The sequence below is a fragment of the Anastrepha ludens genome, chromosome 3, assembly GCF_028408465.1.
Source record: "Anastrepha ludens isolate Willacy chromosome 3, idAnaLude1.1, whole genome shotgun sequence".
Lineage (NCBI taxonomy): Eukaryota > Metazoa > Arthropoda > Insecta > Diptera > Tephritidae > Anastrepha > Anastrepha ludens.
The window spans coordinates 65,200,086-65,216,459 of record NC_071499.1 but is presented as its reverse complement, the minus strand read 5'-3'; the positions used below and the strand labels follow the sequence as shown (position 1 = coordinate 65,216,459).

General features: G+C 39.3%; 1 protein-coding gene across 1 annotated transcript in view; it reads right to left on the bottom strand.

Annotated features, from left to right (window-relative positions):
* LOC128858109 (T-lymphocyte activation antigen CD86) overlaps positions 1-16,374 on the bottom strand; it is a 261,339-nt gene that overhangs the window by 50,648 nt on the left and 194,317 nt on the right. Inside the window, exon 3 of the mRNA XM_054094096.1 lies at positions 14,434-14,644. Within this exon, the coding sequence (XP_053950071.1) occupies positions 14,434-14,644 (211 nt within the window). The remainder of the gene's footprint in view (positions 1-14,433; positions 14,645-16,374) is intronic.

Genomic DNA, 16,374 nt, shown 5'->3' with positions numbered 1-16,374 from the left:
CCTCCCGCGCGCCTGAAAAGAAAGCTGAAGGGGAGGCGTTTCGACTCCATCGAGGCGATCCAAAAAACTGTGACAGTTGAATTGAACGCGATTCCGGCGGATGGGTTTAAAAAATGTTTCCTGCAGTGGAAGGACCGCTACCAGCGGTGTATTGACGCTCAAGGGACTTTTTTTAAGAATATTATTTGTACTATATAAACCAAAAGGTTTAATAAAACTGCTTAAAAAAAATAAGGCTCATTACTTTTCAATCAAACCCTGTAAAGGGTGGTTAAGTTTTGCGGGCCGGTGTTGATTTTGAATAGAATACAATTTTTTTAGGAAATTGTTATCATTTCTCTTCATTATGATAATTTTGGTATGACTCAATTACATATAGAAAAAAATATCGGCCAAATAGCCGCCCCACCTCCATCCGATGGTCCAAATTTTCGATGACGCTGAGGCATAATTGAGGTTCTATGCCGTTAATGTGCCGAATTATCTCATCCTTTAGCTCTTGAATGGTTGCTGGCTTATCGACGTACACCATTTCTTTCAAATAACCCCAAATAAAGAAGTCCAACGGTGGCGTTGACGTTTAGGTGTGGTTCACATTCAACATTGGCCCTTGAAATTTAACCACCATTTACATAGATATTCCCATATGAATATATAATTGGCACTTACAGCTTTTATTCGGTTTTTGGTCGAACTATTCCTCGTATTTGTGGTGCGCGTCTGACTGTTTTTTAGCAGTTGGAGGGACCTACGGTTTTATAGTGCCTCCGAACTGCAGATGTTTTTTATGAGGAGAAATACACCCGAACACCCACCACCAGACTGACACCCATCACCTCTTCGTCGACTACAAACTTGAATTCGACTGAACGATAAATGATCAAAGAGCACCTGCATGCCGCCATGTCTGAATTTGGCATTGCCGCAAAGCTCAACCGGATGACCCAAACAAACACCGCCAGCGCAGTGAGAATTTGCAAAGATCTTTCTGTGCTATTTGATATGAAGCGGGGTATCAGACAAGACGATCCCTTCTCATGCGATGTATGCAATTTGATGATGCAAACAATTTTTCGCAACAACAACGTCAGCCAAGATAAATATGCTTTATGTGAGAGAAATGAAAAAAATGCCGAAACACAGAAAGTCGTGTTACTCATACGCCGTGGACCACACTTTCCTTGCTGCCCGCATTTCACACAGAAAAACAAAATATTCGTCAAATAATAAGCGGACAAGCTCTTCTCTGGGAAATTCAAATGTGTGCATTTGGAAAAAATATTGCTTGTGTTTGTTTAAATAACGCCAAGTACGTACATATTTATACTCGTATATGTGAAACGAGTATTTGTGCCGTGACCATTTGCTTGGTAATATTTTTACCCAGTCACAACATTTCGATAACATCTGCTGCTCGCAGACTGTATACATCGTTTGCATTCTCGTTGGTAGTTCTCCTTGTCCATGAGAGCAGCATGCACGTAGCTGTACATACAGACATATGCTGACAACGGTCTGCACATCGTCCTTGCTACGGAATGAGTGCTGTGTTTGTAGGCTGACCCATATATAATTTTATATGCTTCCATTTGTCTGCAGCTATAAATATGTGTTTATTGGTACATTTGAATACGTGTTTATTTATCTGTCGATAGACATCATTTGTGGCCATTAGGGAAATTGACTTGTGGGCGACTATAGATGGTGTATATCCTTTACCAATGTCATCAATTTTTCATACCACTTACAGTGGTTATCCGACGCCACTTACTGCTAGCACAGCAAGCACTTCCAGTTATGCTTAGAGCAAAGAAGGGTATATAAATATATTATCAATATATGTCATTTTCATTTTTGGCAATATCTTAGCTCTTAACTGTATTTATAGGTGTAACAAAGCACTTTAATTTTTATGGCACTCAGGCTGAAAATCCTATTCTATTCGAAGCTCTGGATGGTAAAAGGGTAAGGCTATTTTTCTTTCAATAAGTTTAGATTGAAAAAAGTTGTTTACATGAAAATAAGAAAATTTGAGATTCAAAAATACTTTTTCCTAGATCATCACATTCCTTCGAATTGCCAAATAAAAGCAGACAACTTCTTATAGCCCAGATTAAAGATGATTAAGGCGCCGGTGGTAGCTATATTTTTCAACTAAACCTTCCATTCTATTCGAAGCTCTGGAAAGTTAAAGGGTAAGAGAGAATAGAGACACAGACAGAGATAGCTAGTCCTGTGCGAATTTTTCAGATAGAGACACAAACAGAGATAGCTAGTCCTGAGAGAATTTTTCAGTTACTTTGGCAAAACTGAAAATATCCTCCAGTTTGAGTTAACGAACTTTACTCATTCTCATGACATTGGAACGCAACATTTGCACGCTTCTCTAGCAAAACCAGAACACTCACAGCAAAAATGCTCAGTACTATTCGGCTCCTTTGAGGAAGATACGCAAATCGGGTCCTCAATGATTCCAATTGGGTGGTCATATGCTGACCCCATGGAATGTTCCCTGTAATAAAACCGACCAGCAACCAAGCGTCTTTTCTACCAAGTTTTAGAGGAACGCTTGCAAGTTTTCTGTTCGGACTTGTGACAAAACAATTTGCAGTTCCGCAGCGTTCTAGACCAGACCATTGCTCTTATCTGCTGCATACATAATCGCTGATCCAATTCATGAGTCCTGCAAAACTAATTCCGATTATTGGCTCTGGTCCTGTCGCTGATCCGCAGTTGGCCAATTCATCGACAATTTCATTTTATTGAACACCGGAGTGCCCTGGAACCCATATAACTCATGGAAAGAAGTCCCGAACCTAGCACATAGATGACACGAGTTGTACTCTATTCACCCCTTTTTCAATTTGCAATAACCTTAGACAGGCAGCTGTTAAAATTTCATGTTATTCTATTCATTAGTTCGTGAGTTATTGTGCTCAGAGTTACTTGTGTAACTCATGTTACTTTTGTTCTCAAAGCAATGGATAAAAAAAAAATTTTGTGTTTTAACTTCACACTGCTTCTCGATAAGAAAAAATACTGCTCAAGCGAAGCACTGGCTGGGAAAGTATTAAAGGGACTCCGCTCCAACAGAAACAGTAATAAAACGATGGTTTGCTGACTTCAAATGTGGTCGTAGAGACACCGATGATGTGCAACGCAGTCGACGTCCACTGCATGCAACAGAAAAACAAGAGAACACCAGAAAACATAAAAAAATTCACAAAATAGTTTTGAATGATCGAAATGTGAAATTGCGTGAGTTAGCTGAAGTCGTAAAGATATCAAAAGACGTGTTGGCTTTATATGAGGTTGTCAAAAAAGTCTTGCGGTATGTCCGCAAGCTTGTCTTTGCAAGGGCGTAGTTCTAGTTGTATTCGTCGCATCGGTTCACGCTAGAGCTTTTTGGAAAGCTCTTTTCATGTGCTTACACGTGTTTGATTAATTGTTGTTTGCTTTTAGTCGTTCGTGAGTTATAGCGTCGCAAACATGGAGCAAAATAAAGAGAAAATACGGCATATTTTACAGTACTACTACGATAAAGGCAAAAATGCATCTCATGCTGCCAATAAAATTTGTGCAGCTTATGGACCCGATACAGTTTCCATTTCCAACGCACAACGATGGTTTCAACGTTTTCGTTCTGGTGCAGAGGTGATCGAAGATGCGCCACGGTCCGGAAGGCCTGTCGTCGAAAATTGCGATAAAATCGCTGAATTGATCGAAAGAGACCGGCATAGTAGCAGCCGTAGCATCGGCCAAGAGCTGGGCATTAGTCATCAAACCGTTATAAACCATTTGAAGAAGCTTGGATTCAAAAAGAAGCTCGATGTATGGGTGCCACACGACTTGACGCAAAAAAACATTTTTGCCCGTATGGATGCATGCGAATCGCTTCTGAATCGCAACAAAATCGACCCGTTTTTGAAGCGGAAGGTGACTGGCGATGAAAAGTGGGTCACTTACGACAACGTGAAGCGCAAACGGTCGTGGTCGAAAAGCGGTGAAGCTGCCCAGACGGTGGCCAAGCCTGGATTGACGGCCAGGAAGGTTCTTCTGTGTGTTTGGTGGGATTGGCAGGGAATCATCCACTATGAGCTGCTCCCCTATGGCCAAACGCTCAATTCGGACCTGTACTGCCAACAACTGGACCGCTTGAATGCAGCACTCATGCAGAAGAGGCCATCTTTGATCAACAGAGGCCGAATTGTCTTCCATCAGGACAACGCCAGGCCACACACATCTTTGGTGACGCGCCAGAAGCTCCGGGAGCTCGGATGGGAGGTTCTTTTGCATCCACCGTATAGTACGGATTTCGCACCAAGTGATTACCATCTATTTCTGTCCATGGCGAACGAGCTTGGTAGTCGGAAGTTGTCCACAAGAGAGTCCTGTGAAAATTGGCTCTCCGAGTTTTTTGACAATAGGGAAGCGAGCTTCTATAAGAGGGGCATTATGAAGTTGGCATCTCGTTGGGAACTCGTCATCGAACAAAACGGCGCATATTTGACTTAAATCGCATTGTTATAACCAATTTTATGAACTATTGAAAATTCAATAAAAATACCGCAAGACTTTTTTCACAACCTATATATTTCATGACCATAAGAATGTTTTTTTGAAAGTGGGTCCCACGTTTGCTCACTGTTGACCAAAAACAAGACAAAATGGCTCCTTGAATTGCTCGCACATCCACGGCATTCACCAGATGTGGCTCCTAGAGACTACTGGCCAATCATAGCGCTAAAATTTTCGCTGGTAAGAAATTTCACTTGAATGAGAGGTAAAATTGAAACTTGAGGCAAAAGATAAATCGTGCTGCAAAAGTGCTATTGAAATGAAAACAAAAATCCTATTTTTTGTTTTTTTTTTTGTAGGCCCGGGACTTTTCAGCCAATGTGTTAAGTTTAAGCTTATTCAGTCTGGGAACAGAAATAAGCTTTCTTTTCTGAGGAATCTTCGAGGTTTGCTCTGCTTTCTTCAGGGCCTTTAGTGCAGCCTGACTGATACCAAAAGTCTCCAATCAATTTCCCATCCCATCTTCTCTCAATTACCCATTCTGCTTCTACCAAAATGCCTCTGAAATTCAAGGACCACTCGATGGATTGAAAGAAAAATTATATAAAATATCGAAAGCGAAAGGACTTGATCGAGAAATTTTGTTTTTTATACACACTTTTTTAATATATTTTTGAAGGAATAAATTATGGTTTTCCTCTTTCAAAATTCGGGAGTATGTTTTAATCCTACGGTAAGCATTCTTGCTTATATGCAACAAGCTGAAAACTCGCTCTTACAACGGCTCAGTTGAACACAAAAAAATGTAACACAATACGAACATATGCAAGGTGGCACAAATTTAATCACCCTATCGGAAAATTTAACTTTTTTTCAAATGGTGTCGTGACACTACTAAACCAGACTTTTAAATTAAACAAGTACTTTAAAGGGTATTTTAAAATATGCGCCCAATTGTGGTTGTAGAATAAAACTTTACATTCTTTCAAGTTTCACAATTTTTACTCAAATCAAGACTCTTAATAATTAGATGTGATGTTCTTTCACTTAAATGTACACCACGTCCACGCCTACAGATAAAATCCGCCAAACAGTCGATTCATGAATGCTTTGTTGCTGAGAACCTCAAAAGCTCTTTGCGCTACGACAGCAAAGTTCTCAACAGAACGCCAAGATTTTGATCCGCCATTCTATCTGCCTGTTGTCTACCCTCGAAAGAATCAGTTTTTTTAACTTTGTTACCAATCTTTGAATTGTCTGCTCTTTGCACGATTGGTTAGCTTAGGTTAGCCTGGTTGGCAACAAGCCACTCTTAGAACTTTTATTTCCTACCGATATCAGATGGAGACCGACCTCTATGAATACTGAAAGTAGACATCACGTAGGATGTCAGCGCTTTTGACGAATCTAAGCAGCGCTGGGAGATCCGCTTTTGAGACGTCCTTCAGACCATCAAACAATGGGGCTCCCATGTATTTTAAACGCGTTTTTAATAATGCCAGACAAACGCACAGAAGGTGTTCTAAAGTTTCCTCAACATCCTCTCTGCATTTCCTGCATTTGTCCGTGTTAGCAATCCCTATCTTCTACGCATGTGCAACCAATAGATTATGACCTGTTAGCATATCTACCTATGATAGCTCTGCAGTCCTTTCGAGAGAGCGTAAGTACGAATTGAGTCAGTTTTTTGTCGTTAGTTCTCCACATGACTTTTGCCGTTTTGCATGTGGTTAGATTAGTCCACTTAGCTTCCACTCGCCTTTTCATGTAGTCGTCCATTTCGTTGTATATTGTGTTTATAGGTTTTGGTTTGTCGTTCTCTTGTCCGAAAGGTAGTCTAACAGCACTTTTTGCTATCTCATCTACTATTTCGTTCCCCCTAATGCCTCTTTGGACGATTATTTCCACCAAAAAAATAAGAATTTTGCGAAATGTTGTCCCTAGATTTCGATCGTTTTCGTAATAAGTTTCAACAATTTTAAAGCGTTGTTTCATAGTGTATTTTATAATTATATATCTGTCTACTTGATAAGTGTCAAAGATAATATAGAAAAAGGTATTGTTGAACGATTATTCACAACTGATATCGAAGCGTCATTTGTGAAAGACTATTTATTTGCAAAGCCGATCGAAAATATCAAATTATATTCTGAGACTAAGTGAAATTTGCTAAAGCAGGGATCTCATTTCAAACCCTTTCCTTTACTTTACTATTTACCCTTGTCCTTTACCTTTGACCTTTTACTTATAATATTTAGCATTAAGCTTGTCATACATAGCTTTTATTAAAAAAAAAAATACCAGTCTAATGGTTAGACGCCATAGAAGTGAAACCTTCCGTAAAACAAACTGAGAGAGAATGAGACGAAAGCAGCATTAGGAGCGGGATAACTATAGGTTCATTATAATATTGCTATGATGCTATTTATTGATTGATTCGGTGAAATATAAATTGCCACAATTAAAACTGTTTTTCCATTGCTCAATCTGGTTTTTTAGCTTTATTTTCTTTTTGTTTTTTTTTTTCTGTCGATATTCACGACACTTTTCTGCATTCTTTTTCGGCATAATTGCGGTAAATATTTAAAAATGAAAATATTTACGAATATAAAAATACGGACGCAATACAGCATCCGCGGTTGCTATTATGAGCGTCGTAACGCGTATATTACACAGACGTACTAACATACACACAAACATTCGTAGGACGCTTGGTCTAAGCAAGTATTAGGTAGTGTAGTATAGGTATACATAATGCCTTCTCGCTCACCGTGGCTCCGTAACACGCAGGCGCGCACACATACGTACTAGCATACTTACAAACATGCATACGTATGACGCTTGAACTAAACACCAAAGCAAGTAATAGGCAGTGTGGTATACATACTACAATACCGGGTGCGTTTTTGCCATGGAAAAGCTCCTTAAAAATAAATCATCTGCCGTTCGGAGTCGGCTTAAAACTGCAGGTTCCTCCATTTGTGAAAGAAAAGCAGGACGCGCGTGACAAATAGTAGGAGGACCTAGGCCAAACAGCTAACAGAAGTGTACGAGCCAATTTTTTTTTATTTTTTTTATTGAACAACGAAATGCAACTCTAACCTCTTATCTCGTCGATTCCATTATTCCTTTTTGAAAATGTATCATTTGTTGAGAGAGAGGATGAGTACATGGTGTAAAATTTTATATTTCCGACTTTTACTTTTCCTATTCTACTGTTTAGCTTGGCTTATTTTTCTAGCAACTGCCATAGGACTTTTTTCCGCCTAACCTCTTATAGTCTAAGCGCTGCGCGGTGGCTGCTTTTATTTACTAACTATTTCACGGGAATTATAGCTCAGTGGAAATGTGAGCTCGTTTTTATTTCTTAAATACAATTTTCCAAAAGTTTATTGAGCGCACTTAACCAAAGCGATTTTCAGAAGTAGGATTTTTAGAATTTTTGTTAGGAAATTTTTCCACACAGGGGGTGGGGAATACTGAAAAACTTATTTTTGCAACACCAACAATAGCACAAATCGCAAATGGTAACTTAAATTTAAATAAATTTGGTGGTTGTAAAATTCACACGTCAAACTTTAACAAATATTGCGAAGTTTAAGTCCTCACTCCTAGCTGATGTGCACCAGAGGTAGGTAGGTACCCATAGAAGGTCACAAATTTAAGATTTTACGATGCCGCACGCATATCAAGTGCGCTTGTGATGTCAATTCACGCAAGCATTTACAAGTTGACACAGACGCATAAAATTTCATGACCTCACCACTCGACATTCATAAAGAAATTAAATGCATGGGGCAAGTGGGGTAGTGCAGAGAAGTGCTGCTAAAGCGTACACGCAAACCAACGGAACAGGTGTCAATGTGGGCTCAGTTGCGTTACTTGCGCGCATAGATTGTAAGAAATTGTGAAAGCATCATAAAAATCATGAAAATGCGGGGACACAAAGTCTGTTAAAAATGCGCCAAAATCTTAAATTATGCGAAAATTGTTTGCAACTTAATAAAATGTGCAGCTGATGGCCAAGGCTGGCAAGACAAGGCCGCAGAGGAAATTAAAAGTGGAATGGATATCGAAAGTGAAAAAGGGCATTACTTGCCGTGATAAACACACCTATGTATGTATATATGTTTGTATGTTTGTATGTATGTATGTATGTTTGTATATTTGCATGAGCGCAGACATGATATCTCGAAAGTCTCACTCTTTGCCATTACATGAAGTGATTTATGCAATAAGGTTGTGGAGCTGTTTCATTTTTTTTCCGAGCATCCATGTGCGCTTGTGTGTTTGTAACAACAACATCTATCCATAGAGAAAACTTATGTTCAGCTATAAACTGCAAATGGCGCTCAAGGGAATCATCAAAATACACAACAAGCGTATAAAAAGAAAAAAAAAAGGGAAAAACAAAAAAAAATTGAAAAAAAGAAACAAAAAACATCGCACAGATACTAAAAGCACGAAAATAAGCGAAATAGTAGAACACCAAAAGCAAACACAGAAAAATAACTTTCTAACAAAATGCAGGTGAAGAGGTGAAGCATGAACAGAATATTTGGAGGGATGGGAAAAAGTTCAGATGTATTGCTGAAAAGTTACTGCAGCACTTGTGACTATCACTGTCCCGACCAACCGATGACCCACCCGCCACATTCATCAGTTTGAGCGGCACGGATTTTGGTAGAAAAATATATACAAGCAGTATGCCATCAAGTGGTCAACAGCTGCACAAACAGCGTCTGAGCAATTTGGCCAATAAACTGTTGGACTAACTGCCACTCGTCAAGTACTCTGCAGCTGTGCTGGTGAGGCAGTTAGGGTCACAGTTGGTGCGTTTCACAAATGACTTTTCCTAGTCTAACTGGCTACGCTGCAAAACCAACAAGTTGTCGCAGTAACTATTTGACTTAGTTAGTTAGTTAGTTGCTACTTTGTCTGTTTTGCATTTCAACTCATACTCGGCTCGCGTTTATTGGTATTGGATTTATGTGCCGTTATTCACACAAATGGCTGAGAATTTGCTTTTTCCTTTGTGAGTTGAGAAGGCGAGTAGTTTACATCAGCAATTTGTATTTCGATATCATACGCCAATTTTACGTGTATGGGTAATAGCTAAAACTATCGGAATAACACCAAGTTAGGTCAGCTATAGTTGACAGACCTGACTTTACCTTAACACGCAAAGACCGAATATATTTGTAACTTTACCAGAACGATTTGCGACCATTCAATATTAAATTCATATGCCAGGAATAATACTAAGAAATAGTGCTGGCTCATTGGCGAGAAGGAGTAAAGCTTTTGGAATTCTCGCGATTATCGAATTTAGACTATTTTCTTGTATTTCACAAAGTAGCCTCAGATATATAATAGTAGCTTGCCTAATGACGTGCATGTTCAGCTTACGTATTCTGTAATCTCCTCTAGTAACTCAAATTTCTTATAAAGTACCTTGCAAACCAAATTTACGGGCGTGAGCCGCCAGTTCGTAGGGCCTCATAAAGAGTATAGCTCGAATATTTGAGTTCTCTCGTTTAAGAGATAAGATAGAAAGTAAGTGAGCTTCCTTAAAAAATTTCAAAGTGTTACACTTTAACTTTAGGTAAAGACACAGTTTGGAAACTGGGTATACAACAACAACATTTTGTAATATAAATATAAACGTAAAATAAATATAATTGTAAATGTACAAATGTAAAGAGGGCAATGGTTTTTTGAAAGTAACTTGGCGAATTGTTTTTTTGTAGTTTAGTGTAAATAGATTTGCAAGGTTTTGTTGTCTCGCATTTATAGCGACGACAGATGTTGGATATCTTTAATACTGAAATTTGAAAAGGTCGAGCCAAGGAGCACCAGGAGATTTGGTGGCTCCCAAAACACTCAGGCGAAAGAGCTCATTGAATTTAAAGCTCTGGAAAGGGGGTAGATAGTCAAGGAGGGAAGGAGAAAAGTATCAGAGAAAGAGATAGGAAAGAATAGAAACAGAGATAGAGATAGTTAGTCCTGTGAGAATTTTCCAGATTCTTTGGCAAATCTGTAAATATCCTCCAGTTTTAGAGAACGAATATTACTCATTCTCATGACATCGGAACCCAAACCTCGTAGCCGTGCTCTAGCAAAGGCAGGACACTCACAGAGAAAGTGCTCTCCGCCTCCTCCAAGCATGACAGGCATACCGGGCCCTCGATGATTCCAATGGTGGTCATATGCTGACCCCATGGGTTGTGTCCTGTAATGATGCCGACCATCAACCGAATGTCTTTCCTTCTAAGTTTTAGTAGAAAGTTAGTAGAAAGTTGGCTATTTTCAGGCTTTCAAAAACTTCTGTTTGGAAAACAGTTGCCATTTCTGTCACAGCATAGTGATACTTATTACTATCGTTTAAGTACCATCCAGCTCCAGACCCTATTTCATTCTTGGACCCATTGGTAAAGAAAATATCCTTCAAACCTCCCTGCATATATTCTAGATTGCTCCATTGCTCACGCAATAGAAATCTGACTTCAAATGTCCTTCCAAATGAAGCTGTGGGTATCAGGTCGTCTTTAGGTGCCAAAAACAGAGGATACTGCTCAGATAGCGACCTAAAGATTTCTCTGTGTCCCGAAGTTCCGTCTTCGTAACGACTTAAGGCACTATTGATAGTTTTTTTCGACATCAGAGGAATCATCCATTTTGAGTATATTCCTACCGATAAATAGTGACTCCGAATTCTTATTTTGGCTCACTGCAATTCGAGTTGGTCGAATACGATTGGATTTTGCGACGCAACAACGCTCTAGCGTATTCCTCGTTGATTGTCCAGCTGTTTTTAGCGAAAATAGGCCAACTAAAAATGCTTACCACGTAGCTTTGGAATGCCTAGGAAGCTGTAACCACCGCGTTGAATGAGCTTACATCAAAGTATTGACAATTACTTTATGTGTAGATTTAGTTAACTCTTTGCATTCGGATTACCACCACCGCTATTGAAAAGCTTTATTCTAGCAATTTAAAATATTCATCACATATAAAGTAAATAAATTTTACAGAAACTGAGTAATTTGTAAGTTTAGTTGAATTATGGTTAAAAATTGTAATGAATATTGGATTAACATGATTTTTTTAAACAGTAAAATGTACTTTTGACAATGAAAAGGAAATAAAAAATATTCATCGAATAAAAAATAAAATAATCAAAAGTTGTTAAAAGTTATAGTTGCTTATTATTCGGCAGGCAATGGCAAACCTCTGATTGTATTTCTGCCATGAAAAAGCTCCTCATAAAAATAATATCTAACATTCGGAGTCGGCTTAACACTGTAGGTCCCTCCATTTGTGGAACAACATCAAGACGCATGCCACAAAATAAGAGGAGGGGTTCGACCCAAAAATGGGTGGTATTTGCTCAGTTCTTGGTCAGAGGTTTGCCCTCATTACAAACTGTATCATATGGGGTGTTGTTGTGGTGCATAATCCGTTAGCTTTTATCACAAATCTGCTTTGTCACAAAAGCTATGTTAAAGGCCGTGGAAAGCCCGAAAATACTCTTTATTTTCCACTTAAATAGGCGCCGCTTGTTGGACAGATTGCACACTGCAGGCAAATAATACAAAGGGTGGTTAAGTTTTAAGGGCCGGTATTGATTTTGAATAAAATACAATTACTTTAAGAAATTATTACCATTTCTCTTTATTATGATAATACCCGTATAGTTCAATTACGCATGAGACAAAATATTGGCCAAATGACCGCCGCGGCCTCGGCGGCACACCTCCATCCGATGGTCCAAATTTTCGATGACGCTGAGGTATAATTGAGGTTCTATGCCGTTAATGTGCCGAATTATCTCATCCTTTAGATCTTGAATTGTTGCTGGCTTACCGATGTACATCTTTTCTTTCAAATAACCACATGATCTTGGCGGCCAATTGACATCGCCGCGACGTGAGACTATTCGGGCATCAAAATTTTCGCGCAAAAGAGCCATTGTTTCGTTAGCTGTGTGACAAGTGGCACCTTCCTGTTGAAGCCACATATCGTCCACATCCATATCTTTCAATTCGGGCCATACAAAATTCGTTATCATCTCACGATAGCGAACACTATTCACAGTAGCTACCTGATCGGCCTCATTTTGGAAAAAATACGCCCTAATGATGCCGTCGGCCCATAAACAGCACCAAACAGTCACTCTTTGTGGGTGCATTGGTTTTTCGGCAATCACTCTTGGATTATCATTCACCCAAATGCGGCAATTCTGTTTATTCACGAATCCACGGAGGTGAAAATGTGCCTCATCACTGAAGATGAAGTGCGCGATATGCATTTTGATTTGAACGCCCGTTTTCATAATAAGCCTGAATAACTTTAACACGTTTCTCGATTGTGTATCTTTCCATGGTTCAAAATGAGTTGGTCTTGAATTGCAAAATATGAAATAAAATGCAAAAAAAAATTTGACGTTTAGGTGTGGTTTACATCGAACATCGGCCTTTAAAATTTAACCATCCTCTATAACAATATAGAAAGCTACATGACAAAAAGAAAAAAACCGTTGGGGGAGATGGTGAAACTGTTTTTTGACCGCTCAATTTCGATTATATCTGTGATTATGACATTATCGACATTTTCTTTAATATCAGAAATACCTGAACGGAATCAGTGATACCAAAATTGCACGTAACTAACTGTTACAGTACAGCGGCCTGGCTTGCATTTTCTCCTTTATCAAAGAAAAATTGTAAAGTGTTCTGAATTTTCTCATTGCTGACATCCATTGTGAACACCCTGTAACTCGCAACAGAAAAACATCGTAATCCGAAATATGAACTGCTATAACTCATACTGCAAAACAAGATGGAAGGAAGAAGAAGTATTTTGCATAAGCAGTTGTCTTGGTAAAGGAACATGACAGCGGACCGATATACAATATATGGGTAATTTCTTGTAAGCAGATGGAAGACCGCGAATTGGTTTCAAATATAGTTTAAATTTGTATAGAATAAAAAAACCCAAAAAATAAAAAATTTAATAATATATTATTTTTAAATTGCATAATCGCTTACATTCGAATAGGAATAGCAAATAAAAAAGAAAAAGAAGTGTATCGTCTCACAAATTTCTATGATTGTCTATGAGCCGATAAGCTCAGTTACTATCGCAACGCTTTGTGCCAAGTCTTGCAAAATTATCATCATTGCAATTGTCTTTTATGTCATATTAGCTTGACGTTTAATTTTTATGCGAAGTGCCTCAGCCATCTCACTAAGAGATCAACTACTTATTGGCACTGTTTTGAGTGGATATTACCTCCAGATATAATTTCAGAACTTTGATGATAGTTGCCTTATACGAAATATAATAGTATTAAGAAGGCCTAATACCATAAGTTTGAACGAATAATTGTGTTTTTGACCAATTCCCAGTACTCTTTTTCGAGTGAAGCATACAAAATTTTATAACTTGTTCAAGAGTTCTTCCCAAAACCCAATCAAATTCAGGTAATGCTAAACTTGTGTTTATATTTTTTCTACGCTCAAAATTTCACTATTCAGCCGTCACTATGCACATGAATACTCTTTATGAAATGGCTGCGACTGGCACACTAAAAGGCATTTGAGGATACATTTCTCAAAGTCCATCACTCACTCACTCAACCATCTACTGCAAAGACCAAGGAGTGACTGGACGTGCACACGTTAACAAGGTTTTTGAATGAAGCGCAAGCGAATTGAACATTCATACTTATGTTCCTATTCGCCCTCTCACACTAACTATCAGCTCCACTTAAACAAAAAACACCTTTGGCAGCTACCCTAATAAACCGGCTAGTAATTTATCACTTGAGCAGTAGACCAGCACCCGTAACAACAACAACAAAACGCAAAAAGAATACACAAACATATTGCAGCAACATTTCAGCGCACTTACCCACTATATTGAGATAGACGGAATGTCCAATCGGTGGTGTTGTTGATATCTGACACTCATAGATGCCCGAATCTTTGCGTTGTGCGTAGCGTATACGTAACGTCCAATCCTCAGCATGCGGCGAATGCATTGCTTCGAAACGTTGATCCGATGTGTAGGTGTAACGACCGACTGTCAGCAGGTGAATGTCACGATGGCGTACCCAAGAGACCTGGAAAAAAGAAAAACGAGATAGGTAAAACGAGTGGTACAGTTTACAAAAACAACAATAATTGCAAGAGGCGGGAAGAGAATAGGAAAATACTGCTTGGGCTGTGTGTGTGTGTGTTTGTGGATGCTTGTAGTGAGAAAAGATTAAAAGCATTTGTAATGGAATTGACTGCTAGCGACCATCGTCACGATTAAAGGCATGTTAGTTGTGTGTGTGCGTGCGTGTGACTGTGTCAAGTATGTTTCTCCGTGTGTGTTCAATTGCTGGTGTGCGTTCCATGTTAATTTTCTACATTGCTCTTTTTTTCATTTTCAGCTGCCAATTCTACTCGGTTTTACATGAGCACTCAAAGTTATACCCAAACACACATACACACACGTATCATCCGCATATATGGGAATGCTATACGTGTTGTATTTAGCTCTCGTGCGGCCTTGTGACAAATTGTGTACCGTAGGTGACATTCGCCTCTTAAGCCCTTCCGTGCGCTTTTGGCAATTTAGTTAAGAGTCATGAAGAAAGTAGCTGTCTTGAGCAACTCGTTAAAAATGATATATATATATAAATAAATGAATAAATATATCTAAAGCTAATGACGTAGGCAGTGATATTTAATGAGTTTCCAACAACGCTTGCTAGAACCTTATAGGCGATATTTAGAAGAATAAGGCCCGTACTCAATAGGATTTAGAGCTCAGAAAAGATACCATCCGTGTTGAAAAAAGGAATCGTCACTCTTCTCTCGAAGAAGAGTAACTTATCCGAGTGCAAAAATTGGAGAGGGATCACACTCTTAAGTATGATAAATAAAGTTATAGCTCACATAATTCACAAAAGGCTATCTAACTCATTGATGCAGGGATTACGCAAGGAGCAAAACCGGCTTTCGCCCACATTGCGCGTGCGTTGATCATGTTAACACCTTGCGAGTAATCGCGTAGCAGTCAGTAGAGTGGCAGACGCCACTTTATTTACGCTTCATCGACTTCGAGACAGCTTTCGATACTCTTAAGCACGAAGCTATCTGGAAAGCGCTCGCCTGCAAAGGAGTGCCTGAAAAAATAATCAATATCATCAAAGAGCTGTACGCGGGCGCTTGCTGTCGCGTCAAATACGAAAACGTTCTAAGTAATGGGGTCGAGGTGCAAAGCGGTGTTAGGCAGAGCTGCGTACTATCTCCGCTGCTTTTCAATTTAGTTCTGGACTTAGTAATGCGGCAAGCCTGTGAGACTAACAGAGGCATATCCTGGGGTAATACGAGTACTCGCACATATCAGAAAAACTTCATGCCGTGAGCGAGGCCGCAATACAAACTGGACTAAAAATCAATATCGCGGAGACTAAAGTTATGCGCATCAACACCAGCGAATCGCAAGCTCTTCAGATTGCCGGAACACCCCTGGAAGATGTATAGGAATTCTACTACCTGGGGAGCATTATCTCCAAAACCGGCGGGTCAGCACCTGACATACGTAACCGTATATCCAAGGGATGCGCTGCATTTGGCATGCTGGATAAGGTGTGGAGAGCGTCTCACATCTCCAGGCATACCAAACTCAAGATTTTCAATGCCAACGTGAAATCCGCAGTGTTGTATGGGTGTGAAACTTGAAACATATCGGCATGTGTACTACAGTCGCTGCAAGCCTTTCCTAATCGTTGCCTATGCAAGATTATGCGCATATATTGGCCCCAGGTTACCAGTCCACATAGAAATTCAAGGGCGTAAG